The sequence below is a fragment of the Polypterus senegalus genome, chromosome 10, assembly GCF_016835505.1.
Source record: "Polypterus senegalus isolate Bchr_013 chromosome 10, ASM1683550v1, whole genome shotgun sequence".
Lineage (NCBI taxonomy): Eukaryota > Metazoa > Chordata > Cladistia > Polypteriformes > Polypteridae > Polypterus > Polypterus senegalus.
This window is the reverse complement of record NC_053163.1, coordinates 24,347,348-24,370,037: the sequence shown is the minus strand read 5'-3', so window position 1 is coordinate 24,370,037 and position 22,690 is coordinate 24,347,348. Positions and strand designations below refer to the sequence as shown.

General features: G+C 42.4%; 1 protein-coding gene across 2 annotated transcripts in view; it reads left to right on the top strand.

The window, feature by feature from the left end:
- The window catches only part of LOC120536964 (voltage-dependent T-type calcium channel subunit alpha-1I-like), an 808,892-nt gene that overhangs the window by 637,070 nt on the left and 149,132 nt on the right, over positions 1–22,690 (top strand). For both annotated transcript variants that reach the window (XM_039765546.1, XM_039765545.1), the window contains exons 11-16: positions 580–731; positions 847–1,032; positions 3,616–3,733; positions 3,885–4,040; positions 16,308–16,395; positions 18,298–18,467. In XM_039765546.1, coding sequence (XP_039621480.1) covers positions 580–731; positions 847–1,032; positions 3,616–3,733; positions 3,885–4,040; positions 16,308–16,395; positions 18,298–18,467 — 870 coding nt within the window. The remainder of the gene's footprint in view (positions 1–579; positions 732–846; positions 1,033–3,615; positions 3,734–3,884; positions 4,041–16,307; positions 16,396–18,297; positions 18,468–22,690) is intronic.

Below are 22,690 nucleotides of genomic sequence, written 5' to 3'. Positions count from 1 at the left end.
AGGGGCAGAAGGGCTTACTCCAGCTCACATATAGCCAAACGCAACTGATTAAAGTTAGCTGACGGTAAGGTCACGTTCTGTTCATACTCACCAGCCAGCTGTGAGCCATAGGGCCCCTGTGCCACTCGCGCAGACTCCGCTGGGTCTTCCTCATGCTCGGGATGGACGTTCGTCTGCCCCGTCTTCGACCAATCATCAACAGGCGCTTCATGGGGGCTGGAGTCTGGTGGAAGAGGATGAAGCTCAGAGGAGAGTAATGTAGGCGGTGAAGGCAGGACTTTGGAGAAGTCCGGACTTGAGGGTGTGCGGTGCTACTGAAATGTTCTTCTTCTCCTTCTCCTTCTCCTCTTCCTTCTTCTTCTCCATACCACATAAACACCTAGTGAATTTCCATCTTGCTTAATAGGCTAATAATGACACACAAGCATTATTGTTTCATCAGATTGTTATCACAGGTCCAGCTGTTTTTATTCTGATGGTTCAGGTGTTTATGTAATGATATGTAATTAAATAAAACTCTTTAGTTTCTTTTGTGTTGCATGTCAAGTGGCTAATAAAAGTTAATTCTTAATATTGCAGCCCGAGGAGCTGACCAACATCCTGGAAATCAGCAACATCGTGTTCACCAGCATGTTTGCTTTGGAAATGATTCTTAAGCTTACCGCATTTGGCTTCTTCAACTATCTCCGAAATCCTTATAACATCTTTGATGGCATCATTGTTATTATTAGGTAAAGTCATTGTGCTTTTTGGTTTGAATTCTCCTTGAATTCCTTAATAATGATCACTGTGATGCCTTCTGTAAAGGATTGGACTGGCAATGATATTTTCTGTCTTGGGTTCCAGTGTGTGCGAGATCATTGGCCAGTCAGACGGGGGATTGTCTGTGTTGCGAACATTTCGGCTCCTACGGGTCCTGAAGTTGGTCCGCTTCATGCCAGCATTACGGAGACAGTTGGTAGTCTTGATGAAGACCATGGACAACGTGGCCACCTTCTGTATGCTTCTCATGCTCTTCATCTTCATCTTCAGGTAGGTTATATCCTGCCTCTTGTGGCAGCTCTTGCAACACATGCTGAAAATATCCAGTCACAGGCACTGCTGGAAAATGAAAGGTCAAACAGGCAACTCTGCTGTGTCTTAACTTAATCAATATCCTGAACCCTTAATTACAGTAGAAGCAATGAAGACTCTTTAATTGATAATCAAAATACAATTATTACAAATGATTCTTCATTAACAAAAGGTAATCAATGAGTATATGAAAAATCAAATAAGCTAGTCTCTATTGCAATTTTAAGAGTTGCTCTTTCCAGAGGACTTGAAAGAGAGAGAAAAAAGAACCGACAAAAGATGGCATTTTTAGTCCAACAAACAGAACTGCTTAAATAGAATAGAAGCTTATAATAACATGATGGAGATTGCAGGTCAGGTTCCAGGTTCAATAGCAGATGCCATCCTCTAGGAACTGTCTGGATTTATACAGTCCTGACCAGAAGGGGAGGGGCAGCTCTGGGATACTGTGCCCATGTCAGTGGCCCTCACTTGGCAATTGTTGATGGGAAAGGAGAGACGATTAGCACGAGCACCCTCTCTCGTCCCACGAGTGGCATCTCTTACCTCGACAGAGCCAGAAAGGTCATTCCTCAGATGCACATGGGTGACACTGCGTATGTCATATTTAGCAACTGACTTAATGGGAGAGCAGTACCAACTGCCTCTGACTCATTAAGATTATGTAAATGAAAGCTTTGTCTGAAAATCACTGGAAAGGTCATCTAATGTGGCATGGCCTTAAATTGCATTCTAATTCAGTAAAACTAATAGTTTGTTTAAATGAGTTAATAAGAGTTTTATTGTGGTCTGCATTATCCCCCTCAAATAACAGCATTTCTGTCTTTTCTGCATTCAGAAACAAACTGCTGTCAGTCATCCACTGTTTTAATTCAAGTGTTAGCGTTTGAAGCCTGGTATATGAATATCTTTCCAGACTCCGCCTTTGTAGCCATGACAGTTCAGATTTATTGTGGTTTGTAAAGGTTTTAACCTCCTTAACGTTAGACTCATGCATCACTTGAGCTGTAAACACAGTGCTAAAAGCGTTAGTCCCGAGTATCACTCTACTGGCAACTGTATAGAAATGTCTCACATAAGCGGTACACCCGAAGATTACTCGGGCTATTAAAGTGTGAACAGTGTTAGTGCCGAGCGTTGCCCGGGAAACGATATAGGCATGTCTTGTGTAAGCGACAGGGTTGAGTGTTACCCAGACAACGGTGCAGATACATCTACTCCTAGCCTCATAATGGCGTCTCGTAAGAAACGTTTTTCAGCAGCTCAGGTGTTGCACGCTCTTGACAATGATACGAGCAGTGACGACGAGGTGAATCTGTCTTCAGGCAGTGCAATTGAAGTGGACAGTGAAGTCGAAAGGGATTCTGATGAATCCGGAAGTGACACTCATGTCTATCGCACATGTGCAGTGTGCTGTTTAAAAACTGATCAGTCTGGAAAGAAAATCAGTAAAGAATCATGCTATTGTCCTGACTGTGATGCTGGATTTTCTATTTCAGTGTGCTTCAAGATATACCACACAAACAAAACAATGACAGTATATACAGTTTTATTATTATTATTATTATTATTGTTATTTTTCATTATTAACTTTCTACACTTCTGACTTTGAACTTCTAGTGTTTTGCATGTTTTACAGTAGAAAGATCAGATTTAATAAATTTTTTTGAGAAAAAATGTAACGCTAAGGACGTTAAATGTCTTTCTTTGTATGGCCAAATTTTCATAAAGAGTTTTTTTGCATTTTGGTGGAATTCTGCAGTTCTATACTTATAAACAAGGGCTAGAATCAAGAATTAAATTAATAAGCTAAACTCTGAGAAAATAAAACACAAACTCGGAATGGACTGTTAATTAGATGAAATCCTAACCTTCCAGACTAAACCACAAAAGAAAACAGGATTAGAAAAACAAGAAACTAAGTTGAGAAGAGAAAAGTCACAAAAGTGCTCAGAAAAAATCTGAACTCCGTCTAGCTCTTAGCAAGGACAGCGCATTAACACCTCTATAAAACGCTAATAGTTGACTTGGGAAAGAAAACAAAGCCGGGGCTACAATATTATCACTTTATTTATCTTCCTCTTAATTGAGAAAACCCCAGCTACTCAGTAATTCACCCATACTTAAGTAAGGTCCGACTAGGAAGAACTGAGTGCAGGAGGCCAAGGTATCAATATCAGACCAAGCCTAATTAACTTAATAAGCCAATGATCAATGTGGGCAGAGCTCAAGATGGATTTCTGATGAAAGTAGGTCAGGTCAAGGCCTGCAAAGATCATTGAGAAGAAGCTGTGGATGCAGTTCAGGACCAACCTTCACGCCAAAATCTAGTCATTTGATGTTTGCCCGTCCTTTGGGATTATTGATGTTTAATTTCCTAATTTGTAATTCTGAAGCAGTTATGGATGAGCTTCATTTACCATCAACCATGTTGCTGTGGAAATTGGATAAATAAGTCTGCATTTTTATTTTATTGTTTTTTGTGAAAATAATCAGGATTATCACATTATGTCTTCTCTCTGTCACCTTTTCTGTGCACAGCATTCTGGGAATGCACATCTTCGGTTGCAAATTTAGTCTGAAGACAGATGCCGGTGACACCGTCCCCGACCGAAAGAATTTTGACTCTCTGCTGTGGGCTATAGTGACCGTGTTCCAGGTGAGTAAACATCTCAGGCCCCCTGGAGGCTCTGTGCTCCGGCTACGCATGCACTTGACACTCCACCTGTGTGTCTCGGCATGTAGTTAAGCAAGTCTCTCTCTCTATCAGACTGTTTTAACTGTCAATTAACACTTCTCTCTCTTGTCAGATCCTTACTCAAGAAGACTGGAACATGGTTTTGTACAACGGAATGGCCTCCACCTCTCCCTGGGCAGCCCTCTATTTTGTGGCACTTATGACCTTTGGAAACTATGTGCTCTTCAATCTTCTGGTGGCCATTTTAGTGGAGGGGTTCCAAGCTGAGGTTCATAAATCTACTGAGTGTTTGTTTGTCTGCCTTCTTTCTCATTCACAACTCAAGAGCCAAATTGGCTTTTCTTCAACAAATAGGCATTTCATTTGATGCCTTCTTCCAAGCTTTGGGAAGAAAGCAGGAGCCAACTCTAAATGGAGTTTCAGTCTATCACAGGATGCACACACTCATCCACATCAGGCTAAGTTACAGCCACTGAAAAACTTAAGATGTGCACATTCAAGATGTGAGAGGGAAACGGAACTGGAAAAATGTACTAGTACCTGAAAGAGAAATATTAACATTAACAATGTTGAAAAGAGTGTAAAGTGTAGAGTTTTCATTAGAAAAGCCATACTCTACAATCCAGCAAGATTTGAAGATTTCTTTACCCAGAACATACTGATAGAACAAGATAAATGCCCTGAACTAACAGCTGTCCCCCCCTGTCCCAAACTATCTGTTTAAGCATATGCAGCTGTACAATTAACATCAAAATTTGAAAGGTCACAGGTGCCAGTACAACCACTTCTGCACAAGTGACAGCCCATGTGCCACTGCATAAACTGTTCACAAACCAACATTTGTGGCCCCTCTGCACACATTTGGGGTTGACTTAGTTGCCTCTTGTGCTTTCCTACCCATGGTGCAACTCTTGACTGCCATCAGCCTTTACCAGTATAGGCTGGCATCACCACCATGAGACATCAAAGCTTTGCAACTCTCATCATTCCCCCCGTAGGCCACCCCTAGAGTTGTTTGCTCACCATATGCATACTCATTGTGCTAAACACCTCAGGTTAGAATTGGCCCACTGGTCCTGTGCCTGTACCACAGCTGACAATCTCAGCAGGGCCCTCCATATTTTCCCAATTAGACTATACCTAAACATCGGAGCCCATATGTCTTGCAAATGTATCAGCTGCACCTGCTTTCCTGAAAAGTTCACCAATTTTCTTAGTATACATTTTCCTTAATAGTATTAATTATATTAATTATCCCACTTAATTAATTAATACCCAGAATGTATACTTTATGAGCACAGAAGTAATCCCCTTTATTTTGGCATTCCTAACTGGTTTGTTCAGTTTCCACCCCTTGGAATATAAATTTGCTGCAGTAATAAACAAACCTTTCCTTTTAAACTATAGCTGTTGTGGCTAGTCCTATTATTGCATGACTTGTGGACTTGTTACTCACTTAAACCCCAGTAAGTGTCTTTTCTTGCTGTCTCTTCAGTTCTTCTTCATGTCTTTGTCTTTGCGTGTTGTCTTTGTCGTCTTTTCCTCTTTCTTTTTTTTTCATTCCACTATGTAGGCAGGTCTGCAAAATGGAAGGTGACAAAGCAGTTTCTGTCCATCTCATTTTCTTGGCTGTCGACCTGGTGCCAAAACTCAAACTTTGCTTCCAGGCATTCATTGGAACAGCTTGGCACTAGTGCCACGCCACTCCAATGTGCCAATGGTAACCCGATCTCCTGCATGGATTTTACTCTGCTAATTGCCTTCACTATTTATTACCTGCACCAAACCAAAGTCCATAAAACCTTACAATAGAAGTAGCACTATTGCAAAGGCCAGAAAATTGAAACAGAAATAACTATTTTCCTTTCCTGTCTTCCTGCTACCCTTCTATTTTTTCATTGCCTGTGTGTCCTTTTTTATTGTATGGTAACTACTACCTGAAAGTGTGGACTGAAGCCTCTCAGAACCCAAGTTCTAAATCCAGCATTTCTGCTAAAACTGACCTGTGTTCTTTACTAAAGACCAGCTCACTTTTCTCCATTTTATTGCATGGAGATTCATAGGCTGTCTTTTTAAACAACTGGTCAGTCAGGTTTCGATTACTGAACCTAAGTGTGTGTGCTTTTTAATTACTGCTGGCCCAGCACAGCTGTTAGGACCTTCACACCCCTGTGCATTCCTGACTTGCTAGCTGAGCTTCCTGCTGCACCATCCCCCATCCTTTGTTCTTTGGCTTGTCCTGATCCATTCAAACCAACTCCTAAACTGGTGCACTTTCTTTCCAACTCAGCCATTCTTGCACTAGCACATTCAGACCTTTCACACACAAGCACTTGAATTCCTTTCATTTCCATTGTTCCTTGTTTAAATTCCACACTTTCTTTACTCAGTATCTTAAGCCAATATCCAGTTCATGCCCTCTAGTCAACAATTGCCATTCACACTCACCAGCTCTCTGCCTTCTATCTGATCTCTTTGTCCTAAATCAGATTTCAGTGCAGCACTGGTTACCTTTCCTAACAGTGGTGAAATATCTATCAGTGTAGCATGCTCTTTAAATACTGGACAGGCCTCAGAATTACCTGGAGATTGTGGTGCAGTGGAGAATAAAGGAAGAAAACACCCTTGCTGTTTTCCTTCCTTTCATCTCTCTCCTTTTCCTCACACTCACATTCCCACTCTTTATCTGAGCACACATCTGTCTCATGTAAGTCACCCACCCATGTTTTAGGGTTCCAGTCTGATCTGGTTACTATTGCCCTAACTTTCACCATGGGCGGTTTACATTTCTTTTTTCCACTTCTTTCACTGCTTTCTACTTTAGCAGTGGGTGTTCTACATGCTAACACTTCACAATTATCACACCAACTGTTACATCTTTCAAAACTCTCACTCAACATTCCATAACTTTCACTTTCATTCACTTTGCTATTTTCTTCCTTATCATGATCTTCCTTATTACCAATAATACAAGCTAGTAAACCTCTTATAACAGCAGCTGTCTTCTTTAAACCTGATCTCTGTTTTCTTGCTTTTAATCCTTCCAGCCCCCTTCCATTTTGTGGCACACTCAGCTCAGCTTCTGCTTTCTCTACCTGAACTACAGGTTTCCTAGCTTTAGCCTGCTTCCTCTGCCACTCCACTGGAAGATGGCTGACTTTAAAATGAACTTAGGCATTTCTGAGTCTACAATTTACTCTAATACAATTTGCCAAATTCGTTATGGGTTGGCCTACTTTTGCCCCTGTAAGCAAACATACACATACATACACAAAGATTCTAAACGAATAAGTACCGTATGAATAATGAATGCATGTCCCATCACTCCCTAGCACTTTAACCACTTAAATGCCGTATGAATGACGCATGCATCTTTCACCACTCCCTAGCACTTTAATTAGGGACTCACTACCACCAGTACTAACAAACATGCGGGTGTCCTTGTGACACACATGAAGTCTCTACACTTTGTTGGTTATATTCCATTCAGCAACCAAACAAGTTTTACTTCCACCGCATTTGTACACTGGGTGCCCTAAAATTCACATACATAAACAAACACATACATCAAAACAGTATTTGCAAACAGGGTGCAAAACTTGGTTACCCCAAAATCCTGCCGACTACGCCAATTGTTTTATCTTGGTAGAGTAATATATATATTGCTCTACTGTCCCTATTGTATTATTAATATGTAGCCTTAGAATACCTAATCTCACAGACTTACCACTGTATATAACTTATCCCCACCTTCCCTTCTATATCTATAACCTCAGGCAATTAGATGTAGTAAAAAGACAAGCAGGAGTTAAGTTACACATAAAATAATGTATTACTGATAATATTCATAAATAATAACAAAATGCAAAGTACATTTGAATATTGGCAACCATACAACCTGATAAAATGGTGATGTGTAATTCAGGTGGCACACAGACTTGCAGTTACTTAAAATGTCTCTAGTTAAGGCATTATTGGTGCTCAGCTTTCAGCCACATGTCTGTTAAATATGGCTGCTGAGCTGTGCTCTTCATTGTGTTGTCTTCATCATCACAGGTTAGCAAGAAGATGCTTCTTCATCATATGTTGGTTAGAGAGAGATGCTTCTTCATCATATGTCAGTCAGAGAGAGAGAATGTGGTTGAGCAAGTACATTTATAGATGTTCTCTCCAATTCCTAGAACCAATAGGACATCATGGTACTTAAAGGCCTCTGAGACAAGCCAATTCCAAACAGCCCTACCTCAGACCAATGAGAGAAATAGTACATTAACACCTCAACCCCCCCAAGACCATATGTTAAGCTAACCTGGCTTTGTGTGGGAGATCAAACTGGTTTAAGACACATCCCCCAAATCCTGTCATAAAATTACAAAGAGACAGTCGTAAAAAGGGTTGGGGGTTGTGCAAACATGAATACCTCTCACCACTTGGTTTGCCTAAATTATAAATAAAGACATACAAAACATTTATCAAGTTATATGTAAAATCTCACATCACAACAGTACACTTGTATCCCCCTTAGTTTCCATATTGTGCCCCGTGAGTTACATAAATACCCCCCTTTACTGTCCGGAGCATGCGCTCCTCTGGTGTTGGTGGCCTAGCTGGCCAACTATGTTGCTCACTGGGTGATATGAATGGCTTTGTAAAAACAAATCAACAGTCCAGTCAACCATTTCCTCAACTACTTATCCAATTTAGGTTACAGGTGTTGTATCATTGGAGCTTTTTTGCATATAATTTTAGTTAGATTATGTTTTTTTACATTAAGGATTATATTTTTGCATTTTGTTTTGTTAGTTTAATTTTAATTGAAAATGTTTTATTTTATTAATGTCTTTTTTTTGTTTAGGTGCTGCTGTCTGTAGCATCACATGACCAATTTGGTCATTGTCGTGAAATCAGAGTTTCCAAGTACAATAATTTCCAACAATGACTCAAAATACCCACAAGGGGAAGGGAGCCCATCAAACCCTGGCTAGTCACAAAACAAACAGATGTAGAATCTTCAAAAATAAAAAGATTTATTTTTACAAAATAAACTCAGAGTGCAAGAAGCCATAGAAATTACCTGGGAGGGTCAAGGCAAACAATGTCCCAAAACACAAATTCAAAAGAATAATTAAAAAAACAGATCACAGATTCCAGAAAAGCACAAAAGTGTCCTCCAAATACACTCCAGAACAATATTTCCTCTTAATTTTACTGTATTGTTTCAATAAGCAAAGTTTATTACACAGCCTTTGTTTAAACCTTTTAAAAGGAGCCAAGTTAAAGTTGCGCCTGTTTGTCGATTGCTTAATGCAAAAAGAAAAGGGAGGTGAGGAGGGCAATGGGGTTGAAGACACATCAGATCAAGTCGAGGAGAGCAAAATCTGTGGAGAGCAGAACAGACAGCAGATTCAGTAAAATGAAAGACACGACAATTGTTACTTGAAAATGAGTCGGGTAGGTGGAAGCTGGTTAAATGCAAATTTCACACAAATGGTACAAACATTTTTTCACAAAGAGAACCAAATACAGGCCTACATTAAATAAGTTACCAAATAGTGTGGTCGACAGTCGGGCTATAGGGATATTTAAAACTCGAGTGGATCATATTTTGTAGACAATAGTTTTATTGAGTTCTGTTGTGTTAAATGGCCTATACTGATCAAATCTTAATCTACAGTGTCCTCCACTAAAATCAGTACGCTGGGTAAATACAGTAAAAGCATAATTGTTGGTGGAAAAATGTGTTGATCATTTATTTGTTCAAAATATTAGCAAAAGTCTAACCTTTAATTAACTCAGCAGAGCAGCTGCTGGCCGTCAGGCGTCAGCCATTGGAGCTACAGGCGGATCTAGTGAGAGAGCGAAGCAAACATGCAAAGCAGAATACTCCATGGAGAATGTTTTTCTTATTATTGCTAAATTGGACTCCAGCTTTGATGCAAGTGATCTTGAGATCGGTTCCCAGTTGATTGTAGTACTGAACGTGTTTATGTAGTGGCCGGCAGCTGCGTGAAGGCACTCCTGCAAGTCATTATATGTCGACATCCTCCTCGAAAGATCCATCCATTCTCTTCCGCTTATCCTTACGGCTCAGCTCCTTTTTCACCACGACAGACCGATGCTGAGCCTGCATCACTGTGGATCCACCTGTTGATCTCCCGCTCCATTCTTCCCTCACTCGTGAACAAGACCCTGAGATACTCAAACTCCTCCACTTGTGGTAGGATCTCTCTCCCAACCCTGAGAGGGCACTCCACCCTCTTCCGTCTGATGACCATGGTCTCGGATTTGGAGGTGCTGATTCCCAACCCAGCCGATTCACATTCGGCTGTGAACCGGTCCAGAGAGAGCTAAAGATCATGGCCTGATGAAGCAAACAGTACAACATCATTTGCAAAAAGCAGTGACCCAATCCTGTGCCCACCAAGCCAGACCCCCTCAATGCCCTGGCTATGCCTAGAAATTCTCTCCATAAAAGTTATGAACAGAATCGGTGAAAAAGGGCAGCCCTGGTGGAGTCCAACTCTCACTGGAAACGGGCTTGACTTACTGCCAGCAATGCAGACCAAGCTCTGACGCGGGTGTCCAGGGACTGAACAGTCCTTATCATAATCCATACTCCTGGATTACCCCCCACAGGATTCCCCGATCGGAAAACCACACTGTTCCTCTTGAATCCGAGATTCAACTATCTGATGGACCCTCCTCTCCAGGACCCCCAAATAGACTTTTCCAGGTAGGCTGAGGAGTGTGATCTCTCTGTAGCTGGAACATAATCTCCGTCCCCTTTCTTAAAGAGGGGGACCACCACCCCGCTCTGCCAATCCAGAGGCACTGTCCCTGATGTCCATGCAATGTTGCAAAGGCGTGTCAACCAAGACAGTCCTACAACATCCAGAGCCTTGAGGAACTCTGGGCATATCTCATCCACCCCTGGGGCCCTTCCTCCTCGAAAGAGTTAGAATAAAATAGTTGAAAAGCGAAAGAAACATCATAAAATTGTGTGTGCCACAATTCTTGGCACCCCTACAAGGACGTTTGAGTGAAATCAGACTCATGTATATACTCATTCCCATTTTTAAGTTAATTGGAATGAGAAGGAACACTTAAGTGGTCAGCCATGTGTTTCACTGAGGTATAAATATTCCTTCACAATAGGAAAGACCCGAGAACACAGCAAGGATGTGCAACAGAAGGTCAAAAATGGCCATTTCCACTCTCAGTGCAATAATTAACAAATTTATAGCAACGGGAGATGTTAACTATCAACCTGTAAGAGGACGTATGTCTGCATTTTGACCCCACAGTAAGTAGACAAAGATTCTCCAGGGATCACAGCTGTAAAACTGTAGATGTAAGTTGGATCTTTGGGTCAGAAGATCTCCAAAATTACAACCAGATGCCACCTCCATAACCACAAGTTGTTTGGGTGGCTTACCAGAAAAATCAATAGACTCTAGAACTTGGGCCCAAACCGTTGGCAAATTGCAGGTTTGTTGTCTGATGACAGCAGGGACTTTTTTCTGGTAACCTTCCCAAGCAACTTTAGGCCACATGTGTGTTGTAAAGAACATTGTGTAGATTCCAGGTACCAATCATCATGTGTGAGTATCACCACTTATCTACAAGATGGATGATTTTTTTTTAATTTCCTGTTAATTTATGGATCCCCACAATTGATCTTGTACAGAGTGTGCATGCCATGTAGGACGGAGGGTTGGTTTTTGTCAAAGTTGAATCACGAATCTGCCTCACCTGGAAGTGCTTTCCGCGTGTTACGTATGCTTTGGCAACAGAAGTACTCCGGGGTCAGGCCTAAAAGAAGCAGAATTTCCTGCAAGGGTAGTCAGAGTTGGGAGGAATGTGGACGAGGCTTGAAGGTACAATAGGTGCTGGAGGATGAAAGAGATTTATTGTTGTGTTGTATTGCTACAGAAGTGAATTTGGAGGACAGTGGAGGTATTATAAATAAAGATGATCTTATGTTTGAACCCAGGACAGAGCTGTATAGTTGTGTTTGGGGGTTTAGGACACTGTTACACCCCCCGGTGGTCACAAGAGACACCACTCATAGTGTTGGCTTAGTCGTCATTCCTTAAACAGTTGAAATACTACAGCACTATAACTCATGCCACCCTGCCCCACCTTATTCTGTTGCCTCTATGGCAGCCTTGTTTGATCTTTCCCTCCCTCTCTATTCCTCCCTGCCTCACTGCTAATTTGTGCAGCGTCCTTCAGGCTCTCCCTCTGTCTCTTTATCCCTTTCTTTCTTGCTTTTTTGTCAGTTTGTCTGCATATTGATCTATACCTGTCATTATGTTCCTTTTTCTGAGTACCCCACTCTGTCTTTCTTTGGCTCATCCTTCCCCTTCTTATCTGCCTGACAGGCACATTAGGGCTGCAATCGAACCCTTGTCATCGTCACACCAGAAATGAAATGAGACATAAATGCATTAACCGTTCCTGAAACACGGTTCACCTCTTGTTAATGAAATAAATGATGTCTCGAAAGAAAACAATACAGCTTAATAAAATGGAAATGAACAAGGAATACATCAGCCCTCCGAAACAGATGGAGAGCATTTGAGTGTATGTTGGCATAGAGGGAGGGAGGGATGGGCCTTCCATAGTCTACCTGTTAGAATATTTGTATCCCATATTTCCCAGACTCCTTTTTCTTTTATTGTTCTGTTTTACCAGATCTTATGTGCTCTTTGTCCATCTGTCAGCCTGCCATGAGTGTAGTAGTAGTAGTCACAAAGGAATCAGAGGTACTGCTTGCTTCCTCCTAGTTGTACTGAAGCCAGATATATAAATGAGGCAACAATGACTGAAATATACTTAAAAATTAAACCAACAATTAAACCAATCACCGGGTGTCACAATTCTAAACTCATGAAGGGGGGCACTAAAAGTAGGGGTGGGAATTGTGAACTGAAAGGATCAGAGGTGCTCGTTTTAGCCTGGTCCGACAGACAGCCAGCTTCAGTTTATGAGGAACTGTCTACAGTCAAAAGGTATCCTAAAAAAACCTTATTAGACATATACTTGTGTGTTGCATGTGCAGAGAGCATACTACACATTTTAAAAATAAACATAACCTGATGAAAGAGAGAAACCTTTCTGAAACAAGAGATTATACATTGGCATTCAACGGCATCAATGGACGAATGGTGAACGTGGATGATACAATGTCACCGGTGTTCTATGTGCTCTCTGTTGTTCAGCATTACGACAATAGTGTAGGTTTCAATGTAAGCTTGAAAGAACTGGCAGATATACTTGTGAAAATATGAACTGCAAAATATGTGTTTGAAGTAAACAGTGTGTCAGAGTCCGTCAACAGGACTGCCGATAAGCGCGGTGGTAATGAAGAGACGCAGATTTCAGTACTCAAAATACCCGAATCAACAAATCTGCCTCACAACACCAGCAGAAGCACAGATAAGGCTGCACAACATCCACCTTCTGACTGCAAATCTAAACGAATATCTAAAAAAATGTAATGATAGATTCAGAAATGGTTTCAATCTAATGGCCATAAATAAGCTGAAGAAAAATAAGCAAATTAAGGAGGTTTAAATAAGTTTTGGGCAATGCTGGGAAATACACTCATACATACTTTTGCTGCTGTTCTCATGCAGCTACTCTCTAGTGAAATGGTATTATTTATTGTATTTCTGCTGGTTTTATTGTTATTTTATGGGATTTCTTTTTAAGTATATTTTACATATAATATTAATGTTAACATATAATATATATATAAATATATATATATATAGCGGAGACCAGTGGCATTCCAGTTGCCCCAGTCCCGACAGGCAGAGACACAAGTTCAGCACAGCACGCAATTATTTCCACAAAGGAAGCACGTCTCCCTTCCTCCCCTCAATAGCACAGTACACCAAGCACCAAATGTACAGTCCTGTCTTCTGTCGTTCTTCTCCCTCTGTTGTTCCGCCTCCAATCCTCCTCTGGCAAACTTCATCCTCTTCCACCTGACTCTGGCTCCCTGAATGGAGTGAGGCGGCTCCTTTTAAGCTGGTCCTGGGAGGTGTTCCAGGTGGCTCATTAATCGGACCTGGAGTCACTCCCAGATGTGGTGAAAGTCTGCAACTTTCGCTGGCGACCCCTACAGAACCCAACAGGGCTGTGCAAAACTCCAACTCCCAGCGTGTCCTGCCGGAATTTATAGTTCCACAGCCATCCAAGAGGACTGCCCTCTAGCATCCTGGGAACGGAGTGCCCTGGCGATGTTCTCTCCTCCAGTCATTTCATCAATCTGGTGTCCTGCCTGGGTAATGGCCATGGCCGGCCATCACTATACATATATAGACCGTATATATATATATATATTCCTAGCATCTGTAGTCTGAGTCTCGATCTGATTGTATGGGTGGTTACCTACCAGGTAACGCATGTGGTTGGTCTGCCAGTCCGCAAACATCCGCCATGGGCCCACTCAGTTGCGAGAAGCAGATCATGGAATGTTACATAGTTTACTGTGAAATAATGCAAAGGGTGTGCGACACGTGTTTCGCCCTTATTTGGGCTCATCAGGCGTACACACTGCACTGCACATACCGTGGCACAGCGTAAAGGGACTTCGTCTCGTACGCTGACGTCTGAGGTTCGATTTCCGTGAAGGGTGCAGTGGAGTATTAATAAACATGTGTTGCATACTCTTTGCATTATTTGACAGTAAACTATGTTATTATATATATATATATATATATATATATATATATATATATAAAAGGAGTGTTCAATTATAAACAAACACACGTAAATATGGACTTGTCGTTAGTAGTGCTAGCTGCTCTTTTCCCCCTTCCTGTTAGTTGAAATCAACATGTCGGAGCAGGAGGTGCACAGTAGTGTTGCACAGCACATTATTATATCAATTTTTGACAAATGAAGGAGTCATTCCATCTCAGAATTATTCGAGACTAGAAAAACAGTTTGGGGAAGAGTCTCTCTCTCTCTCTCTCTGCGTCTAGAGTGTATAATTGGTGCAAGTCATTCAGAGAGGGACTATCATGTCTTCAGTCCACTTAAGGAATTTTAAGGAGGGGAGAAATTCAAGCCGAATGAGGAGGTTATTGACGCTGCGCAAGAATGGGTCAACATGCAGTCAAAAGACTTCTACTCTTCGGGATTAAGAAGCTTCCTGAGCACTGGAACAAGTGTATTGCAGTGCAGGAGACTATATAGAAATATAGTGTGTACGTCGTTTCATTGTATTCATAAATTCCTGTTTATATATGACACTCCTCTCTATATATATAAAATATATTGTTAAGCCCAGGGCACATACAGCCGCCCTAAACTCGACACAGACAGGTAGGACACAGGTTTTAGTTCACACAACTCCCGGTTTATTTACACAGTGCACAAATCACCAGTACAGCCACTTCATCATCATCTTCAGTCCTCCAGACAGGCTTTGTCCTTCTCCTCTCGACTCAGGCTGCTGGATACTGGCAGCTGGCCACCTTTTTATAGGGCTCCCGGAAAGGGCTCCAGGTGCCCAACGAGCTTCCTTCAGCAACATTTCCAGGTGACGCGGCACTGCTGCCCAATAGGGCCCTGAAAATGTCCATGCACCCCTGACGGAGGTCACGGGCCACAACAGGGTTGAGCTTTAATGCTGGAAGCCAAGGGGGCTGCCCTCTGTTGATCCGGGGGAGATATTTTATATATATATATATATATAAAAAGACAGAGAGAGAGAGAGAGATGTATATATGTATATATAAAATCATTTTTTGTTGTTCTTGTTTGTATTATGTGTTGTAGCATTGGTTTGTTTTCCACAAAAGAAGTGCTGTTTTGCTTTTGTACCCAGTTTGAGTGGTGCTCATAATTTTGTTGTAAATTATTTTACAATAGCAATAAAGGTTTTTTATTCTATCTAATTGCAAATGCAAACATTCCATGATGAAATAGCCGTAGTGTTTTAACATGTTGTGTATCTATAAACCACAATGCTTATCAAAATTCTGTTTGCTGTTGTTATGCCATGTAGTGGTGCAACATGTCATAGCAGACAGAGGTCCTTCTCAAACGTGTGGTGTGCACAGTAGCTATGGTGGTGTAGGTGGTGTACGTGTGTGTCTGCTGTCTTCACTGTCGCAGCTCTCATTACAACATGCAAATTAATTATTAAGCTTCAGTTACCATGTGCTAATGAGGTCTTGAATTGATAATAGCAATTTTAGCATTTAATTTTCTCTCAGCATCAAGTCTTTGCTTCCATATCTTTTGCTTTCTCCCTGAAACCCTGGAGGTGAGTTAAAATGCACAGACTGGAGGAATTGGGGTCATGTGTTTTAGGAAGACGCCCCATCTTCACTACGCACTTTTTAATGGGTTTTTCCCAGATGTGTATTTTCATTTGAGAATCGCGTCTGGCCCCGCAAGACAAGCTTCCTCCCATCGTTTTCTTAAATTCTGTCTAATTTAATACTTCTCTTTTCTTCATCTTTTTTGGCACTGATCACCTTACCTAAACTGATTTCTTTTAACTCTTTTTCAGGGAGACGCCAATCGCTCCTACTCAGACGATGACAGGTCCTCATCGAATGACGAAAGTGAGAAATCAAAAGATCCCCTCTATCAATCAGGTAAGACACCATTAAACATTATCACTATCTGTCAGCATCATGTGCAATAGCAGGAACAAATTAATAGTTTGGCTAACATTAGCCCCTCTCAGACTAATCTTAAGGCGTTTTCACACTTCACACATTCTTTGCTCCAAATCAATGGATGTTTTGTTACTTTGTTTCAATGTCCAGTTACTTTTGGTTGCGTTTCACACTTTCAAGACAACTGAACATATCAATAGATATCCCATGGGTGTGTTGTGGACTTCTCTCATTGTGCTGAAAGAATATCATGTTGGGTAACTGCGCACCGACATCATTGTCCATAATTATTAACCGAAAGTCTGCTTGAAAATTGTATAGTCTGTTGGCCTAGCTCTCTTTCTCATGGGTGGAGGTTGATTTGTTTCGATCTGTTAAACTTGACTTGCTTGTATGGAATGTTATTTGATTTTAATAAAATCAATAACATGCAAAAAAAAAAATAATTATGCACTACTAAGTTTATGCGCTGAATGGCACTTTCAAATATCCGAGTCTACAACAGGAGACGAGCTCTGCAGATGGCATTCAGTGTTGTGCTTCAGTTTTGTGACAGTAGATTAATCACGTAATTTTCATTTAACTGTATGATGATGCATATTTAGATTAGATAAACTTTATTAGTCCCAAGGATAAATTCAGATGCATACAGCAGCAGAAACAGAGAAATATAAAAAAGCAAAGATACAGACTCACAGGACAGATGATACAGCCAATCAATCAATCGATATTTAAAAAAAATACAATAAATGCATATTGTGCAGAAATTTCAAAATTAAAGAGTATATCAGCAGGAAGCATTGAATTGCCTGATAGCAGTGGGCAGAAAACACCCCCAGAGGCACTTCTTAGCACACCACGTTGGAATAAGCCTGTGCTCCAAAACAGCACCTCCTAGAGGGGAAGGAGGAGATTTTCCATGATGGCTTCCAATTCTGCCATCATCCTCTTTCCCACAACAGCTTCCAGTGTGTCCAGGGTTCACCCTGTGATGGAGCAGGCTTCCCCGATAAGTTTATTCAGGCATTGTGCATCTTGTTGAGCTGAAGTTGCTCCACCACAATGGCTGCTATGGACTGGTAGTAATTGTGCAATCCTTAAGAGAAAGTTTGGGTCTAATTTTGCTGCCTCCATATAGGGCAGCATTTGAATCTTCAGTTCCTTTATTGCATCCATAGTGGTGCTTCTTCATTCCTAACTTGAATACTGTAAATAAACATTTGGCCCCCACCATTCTCCCGTATTTCCAGTTATTATTTTGCTGTTAGATGAATCCCGGTGAACTGCTTCAGTAGACTCCTATGTGCCCACTGAGTTCAATTACAAAACAATAAAGAAAATATGACGTTAAACTGTGGGAATCTCTTCAGCTTATTAAATACTAGCCGTCCCCAATGGCTCCACCCGCATAATAGTGAAACAGGGCCCTGCCTGGCTCCCCACTCCTGATGTCATGCTTCCCCCTCACCTCAGCCTGCAGCCTCTATCTCGGATTAGCGCAAATGTAATGCTCCTGCAAGTGAATTATGATTCTTGGCGCAATGAGAGAAGTTGCAAAATCAACTGAAATGTTCAAGCAAATTCTAGAAAAAAACACAATTTAATTCCATTAAGTAGTTCTCTCAATCGCTAGCTAAGCGGATATAAGATACGCCCCTTGGCACTGCCCCCCTCCCCACGGCCCGCTGCATGTCTCTCGGACAACTCGGAATCGGTACGACATGCGAACTATGATACATAGTGCAATAAGGGAGGTCGCAAAATCAACCGGAATGCAGTTTTCTCGTGAAAAGCGGACAGACATACAGACAGACGCTGGATTTTCTACATATGTGGAGATGTGCTTACTACATTTTACTTTTTTTTTCCCCTTTCCAGATCCAAAGATATGCACCTTAACCCCCAATGGCCACCTAGACCCCTGCCAGCCAGGCATCATGACCTCAGCTAAGGGGTCTCTACAGTCGGACCACATCCACTTCCCTCTGGATTCACGGAAAAGCAGCATAATTTCTCTTGGGAAAGCAAACCTTGAGCAGCGTTCGGTGGTAAGCGATCAAAAATCTTCATCTGGGGACAATGCCAGGCCCTTTCATAGTACGGTGGGTGATACTAATGCTGAAAATGTGCACATTTATTATCCCTGGTTTACTGTATTTTTCATGTAATAATTGTTAAACCTTTGTTTTACATTTTATCTGCTACACTGTGGGTAAGTGAATCATTTTTTTAGTAATCCCCAACCTACACAGCATTCATGAACACTAGAATTGAAAAGCAGTCCAGAGTGATTTTAAAATATAATTTTAGGTTTGTTATTCTATGATGTCACTTGAATATAGATAAATGGCAGTGTCGCCTCATAAAAGAGCGTCCATTAAGTGTTTTCTGCTTAGAAATTTGACTGGGCGTGATATTAGAAAAGCTAATGCTAAGGCTTGGGAATTAAACAGATAACATGGAGGTGATTTTGTAGCACCCGGTATGTAATTTAATCAATGAACCTGAGATCAGGGCACGACAATTTATTTTTTTATGAACATGAAACTAAAAGCTTTTAGGCAGCTCCTTCTAAAGAGGCAGAGACATCCAGCCAGTTAGATCTCCCATTCGGATCTGTTTCTAGAATTTCTCAAGAGTACTTGGACCTGCTGACATGCTCCTGTCAAGAGGAGATGTGACTTCCATCTGTCTTGTAGCCCTACATGGTGATATCCCCCCAGTTAGATGGGCAGTGCAGCAGGAAACCAACAGTGAAAAGATGACTCCAGAACGCTGACCTAAGACGCAAAGTTTCAGATCAAAGGCCACATCTGAAACTGGCAAACATAAAGAAAAGGTTAAAATGGGCAAAAGAGCACAGATGCTGGACAGAAGATGACTGGAAAAATAGGGAATTGTGATCAGCATCCTGGAGTTGTTTTATCTGTGTTGCAGATGACACTGGTGTTTAGTGTGTATTTAATAAAAGGAGCAATTTTAAGGCATTTGCTTCTCACACTACACACTCTGATGTCCTTATCCTTCTATGCAGTTGTGCATCTTGACCTTCTAGTTTGCCCCCATATCTGAACATAGTAACAGGCACTTTGATATGAAACTTTTAGTTTCTTGGCCATCTGTCACATGGAATAAACTTCAAAAAAAAAAAAAGACATAAAACAATAGACTGAGATGTTTCTTGAGAAAGCTATTTCACGGTGGCCATGTTTGACTCCAGATCTGAAATTTAGGAATCCCAGTACCTTGCAACCCACGTGGACAGAAGAACAGGTTTCATCAGTGCTAATGCAATTGCAAAGGTTTCTCTAATAACCAAGTAGTACTGAAACAGGACTAGTTAAGGAAAGGCTAAGGGAGTTGATCATTAATTAGGGCATGGAAGAAATGGCTGCTGAAAATGGAGCTTTGATGTCATATGTGAATAATAAATTAACATCCATGTTATGAAGAACTGAGGCTTTTCTGAGAGTAAAAGGAGGCATTAGTATAGCGCTCCTGATAATTTGCTCATTGAGTATATATGTACTGTACAGTATGTATGTATAAATATATATATTGTGAACGCTGGCCCGGACACACACAGACGGACATCATAAGTTCACCCAACACACTGTTTATTTACAATTATTTACAAGTTTTGCTCACGTGCAACCCCAGTGCCTCTTGCACCGATTCCCCCAAAGTCCAGGGCTCACAGTCCTTGTGCCTTTCCTCTGGCCGCCTCCTGTCCTCTCTCAAGCTCTGCCAACTACCTCCCGACATCCACCAATGACTGGAGGGAGGCGGCCCCTCTTATAGGAACCTGGATGGGCTCCAGCTGCTTCCCGGCAATTAGTCTTGGCCACACCCCTGTGTGCAGAAGTGCCGGCTGCGCACCCGGAAGCCGTCCGGGTGTCCCCTGTCGTCTTCCCCCCGGCACTTCCTGGTGTGGCGGAAGTGCCGGGCTCCCCGGGTGATAAGGCACTGGGGCACCGCCTGGCGGTTGCCACGGGTCCCAACAGGGCTGGGCTTCCAAGCCCCCTACCCGAGGCCTCCTGCATAACCAGGATGGACGCCCCCTCTCGGTCTGGAGGAGGCACACACCCTCCTCTGGTCCTCCAAGGCATCCCAGCCGGCATCGGGGCGCCACCTGGCGGTGGCCACGGGTCCCTACAGGGCTGGGCTTCCAAGCCCTCTACCCGAAGCCCCCAACATAACCAGGACGGACGTCCCCTCGTGGTCTGGAGGAGGTAAAAGCCCTCCTCTCGTCCTCCTGTATAATATATATATATATGTGTGTGTGTGTGTATATTGTGGCAGGCGGCTGGGCATCATACCAAGCCGGGACACCTGGAAGGACTGGAAGAGGGACTATACCTCCCCTGGACCACAAGAGGGTGCCCGGAGGAACCTAGAGCCCTGGAAACCAGCACTTCTGCCACACCAGGAAGTGCTGGCAGAAGGAATTCCAGGGTCACCGGAAGTTTATAAACGGGCACCTGGATCACATCTGGGTTGGGATAAAAGGGGAACGCCTTCCTATGATCGGGGAGCCGGAGTCGGGTGGAAGAAGGCAACGCTCGGGAGTGAGGAGGAAAGGCAGCCCAAGGAGGACCATTGAGAGGCCCAGGAATTAAAGGATGCTTGGTGCTGGAGCATTATGTGTGTGTGTGGGGATTGTGTTTTGGACATTGTGGAATAAACGTGTTTTAGAGCTGCTGGTGTCTGTTTGTTTGTGTCCGGGCTGTCTTCTTACAATATATATACTGTATGTACAGTAATATATATATATATATATATATATAGTGACGGATGGATGGGGCCCATGCCTGGCCGGGACGCCCCTTTGCCACTGAATCTGAATCATTGAATCATTACGTTCCTCGGAACACTTGGTGGTAGCCCCCCTGGGCGGTATTAGGGCCACAATCTTGCAACAGCGTAGCTCATGACTTTTGGGCTCCATGGCCACTGCCAGGGGGAGCTGAATGACTTAACGAGCCCGTCTGGGCTGTGATGCAGCCACACCCGGAAGTGTAGCCTAATTAGGTTAATTATCACCTAAAGCACTTCCGGGGGAGCTATAAGAGGAGCCTGCAGCCACCAGTCAAGGAGCCACAGTTGGGAGGAGGGAGACGAAGCTGCCAAGAGGAGTGGAGGAAAGGAAGAATGTTTTGTGGTGGTGTTTTGTTTGGTGTGTCTTTTGGGACTGTGTTGTGCCTGTTGGACGTGCCCCACAGGTGAAGAAAATAAAAAGTTAATTTATTTTACGTGTGCCTCACGATGTCAGTCTGTGTCAGGTCGTCACCTATATAGCCCCTTTTTCACAATATATATATGTATGTATGTGTGTGTGTGTGTATATTGTAAAAGAAGCCCAACCACAGACAGACACTGAGACTGCCAGATATCCAAAACACACACGTTTATTAATCCTTTTTCCAAAACAGACAACCACAATAACTCACAAGGCTCTGTCCTTTTACAACTTTCTTTTCTTCTGCTGCCTCCTCTCCTCTCTCACAAGCTCCGTCCTCTTCCACCCGACTCCGGCTCCCTGAAAGGAGCGAGGAGGCCCCTTTTATAGTGCACCTGGAAGTGTTTCCCGATTACCTGATCAGCCAGGTGTGGCAGATCTTATTTCTGGAGCTGTTCAAGCATCCTCTGGCAGTGGCCACGGACCCCAAAAGGTCTGAGCTTCAGAGCCCCAAGCCCGTTGCCCCGATGCAATCCAGGGGGCTGCTCTGTCATGTCCCAGAGTATAACTTGCCCTTCTCCAGGTCTCCCGGGAAGGGCACGATCCCTGAATAAGGACCCAAAAATAACAAGAATTAAAAAAAAAAAATAGTATATTTCCCTAAACATTTAAAATTTAATCACCCTCAAAATAATCTCCCTGAGACACAATACACTTGTCCCATCACTTTTTCCATTGTTCAAAGCAGTTTGGAAACTCTTACAAAGTGATAACCTTCAGTGCCTCTGTCGTTTGATTCTTGACCTCGTCTACATCCTGAAAACGCTTTCCTTGAAGGTCCCTCTTCATTCTTGGAAATAAGAAAAAATTGCCGGGTGCAAGGTCTGTTGGGGTTGGAACCATTATCATCCCGTTTTTCGTATGGAAACTGCCACACACTCAATGCTGTCTGGATGGGAGTGTTGTCGTGATGCAGAAGGCACTCACCCGATCGCCACAATTCAGGTCATTTTCTCCACAGTGCATCACACAACAGCTTGAGCACTTTAAGGTAAAAACCCTTGCCTGGCTCAAAGCCTCTCGAAGCATTGT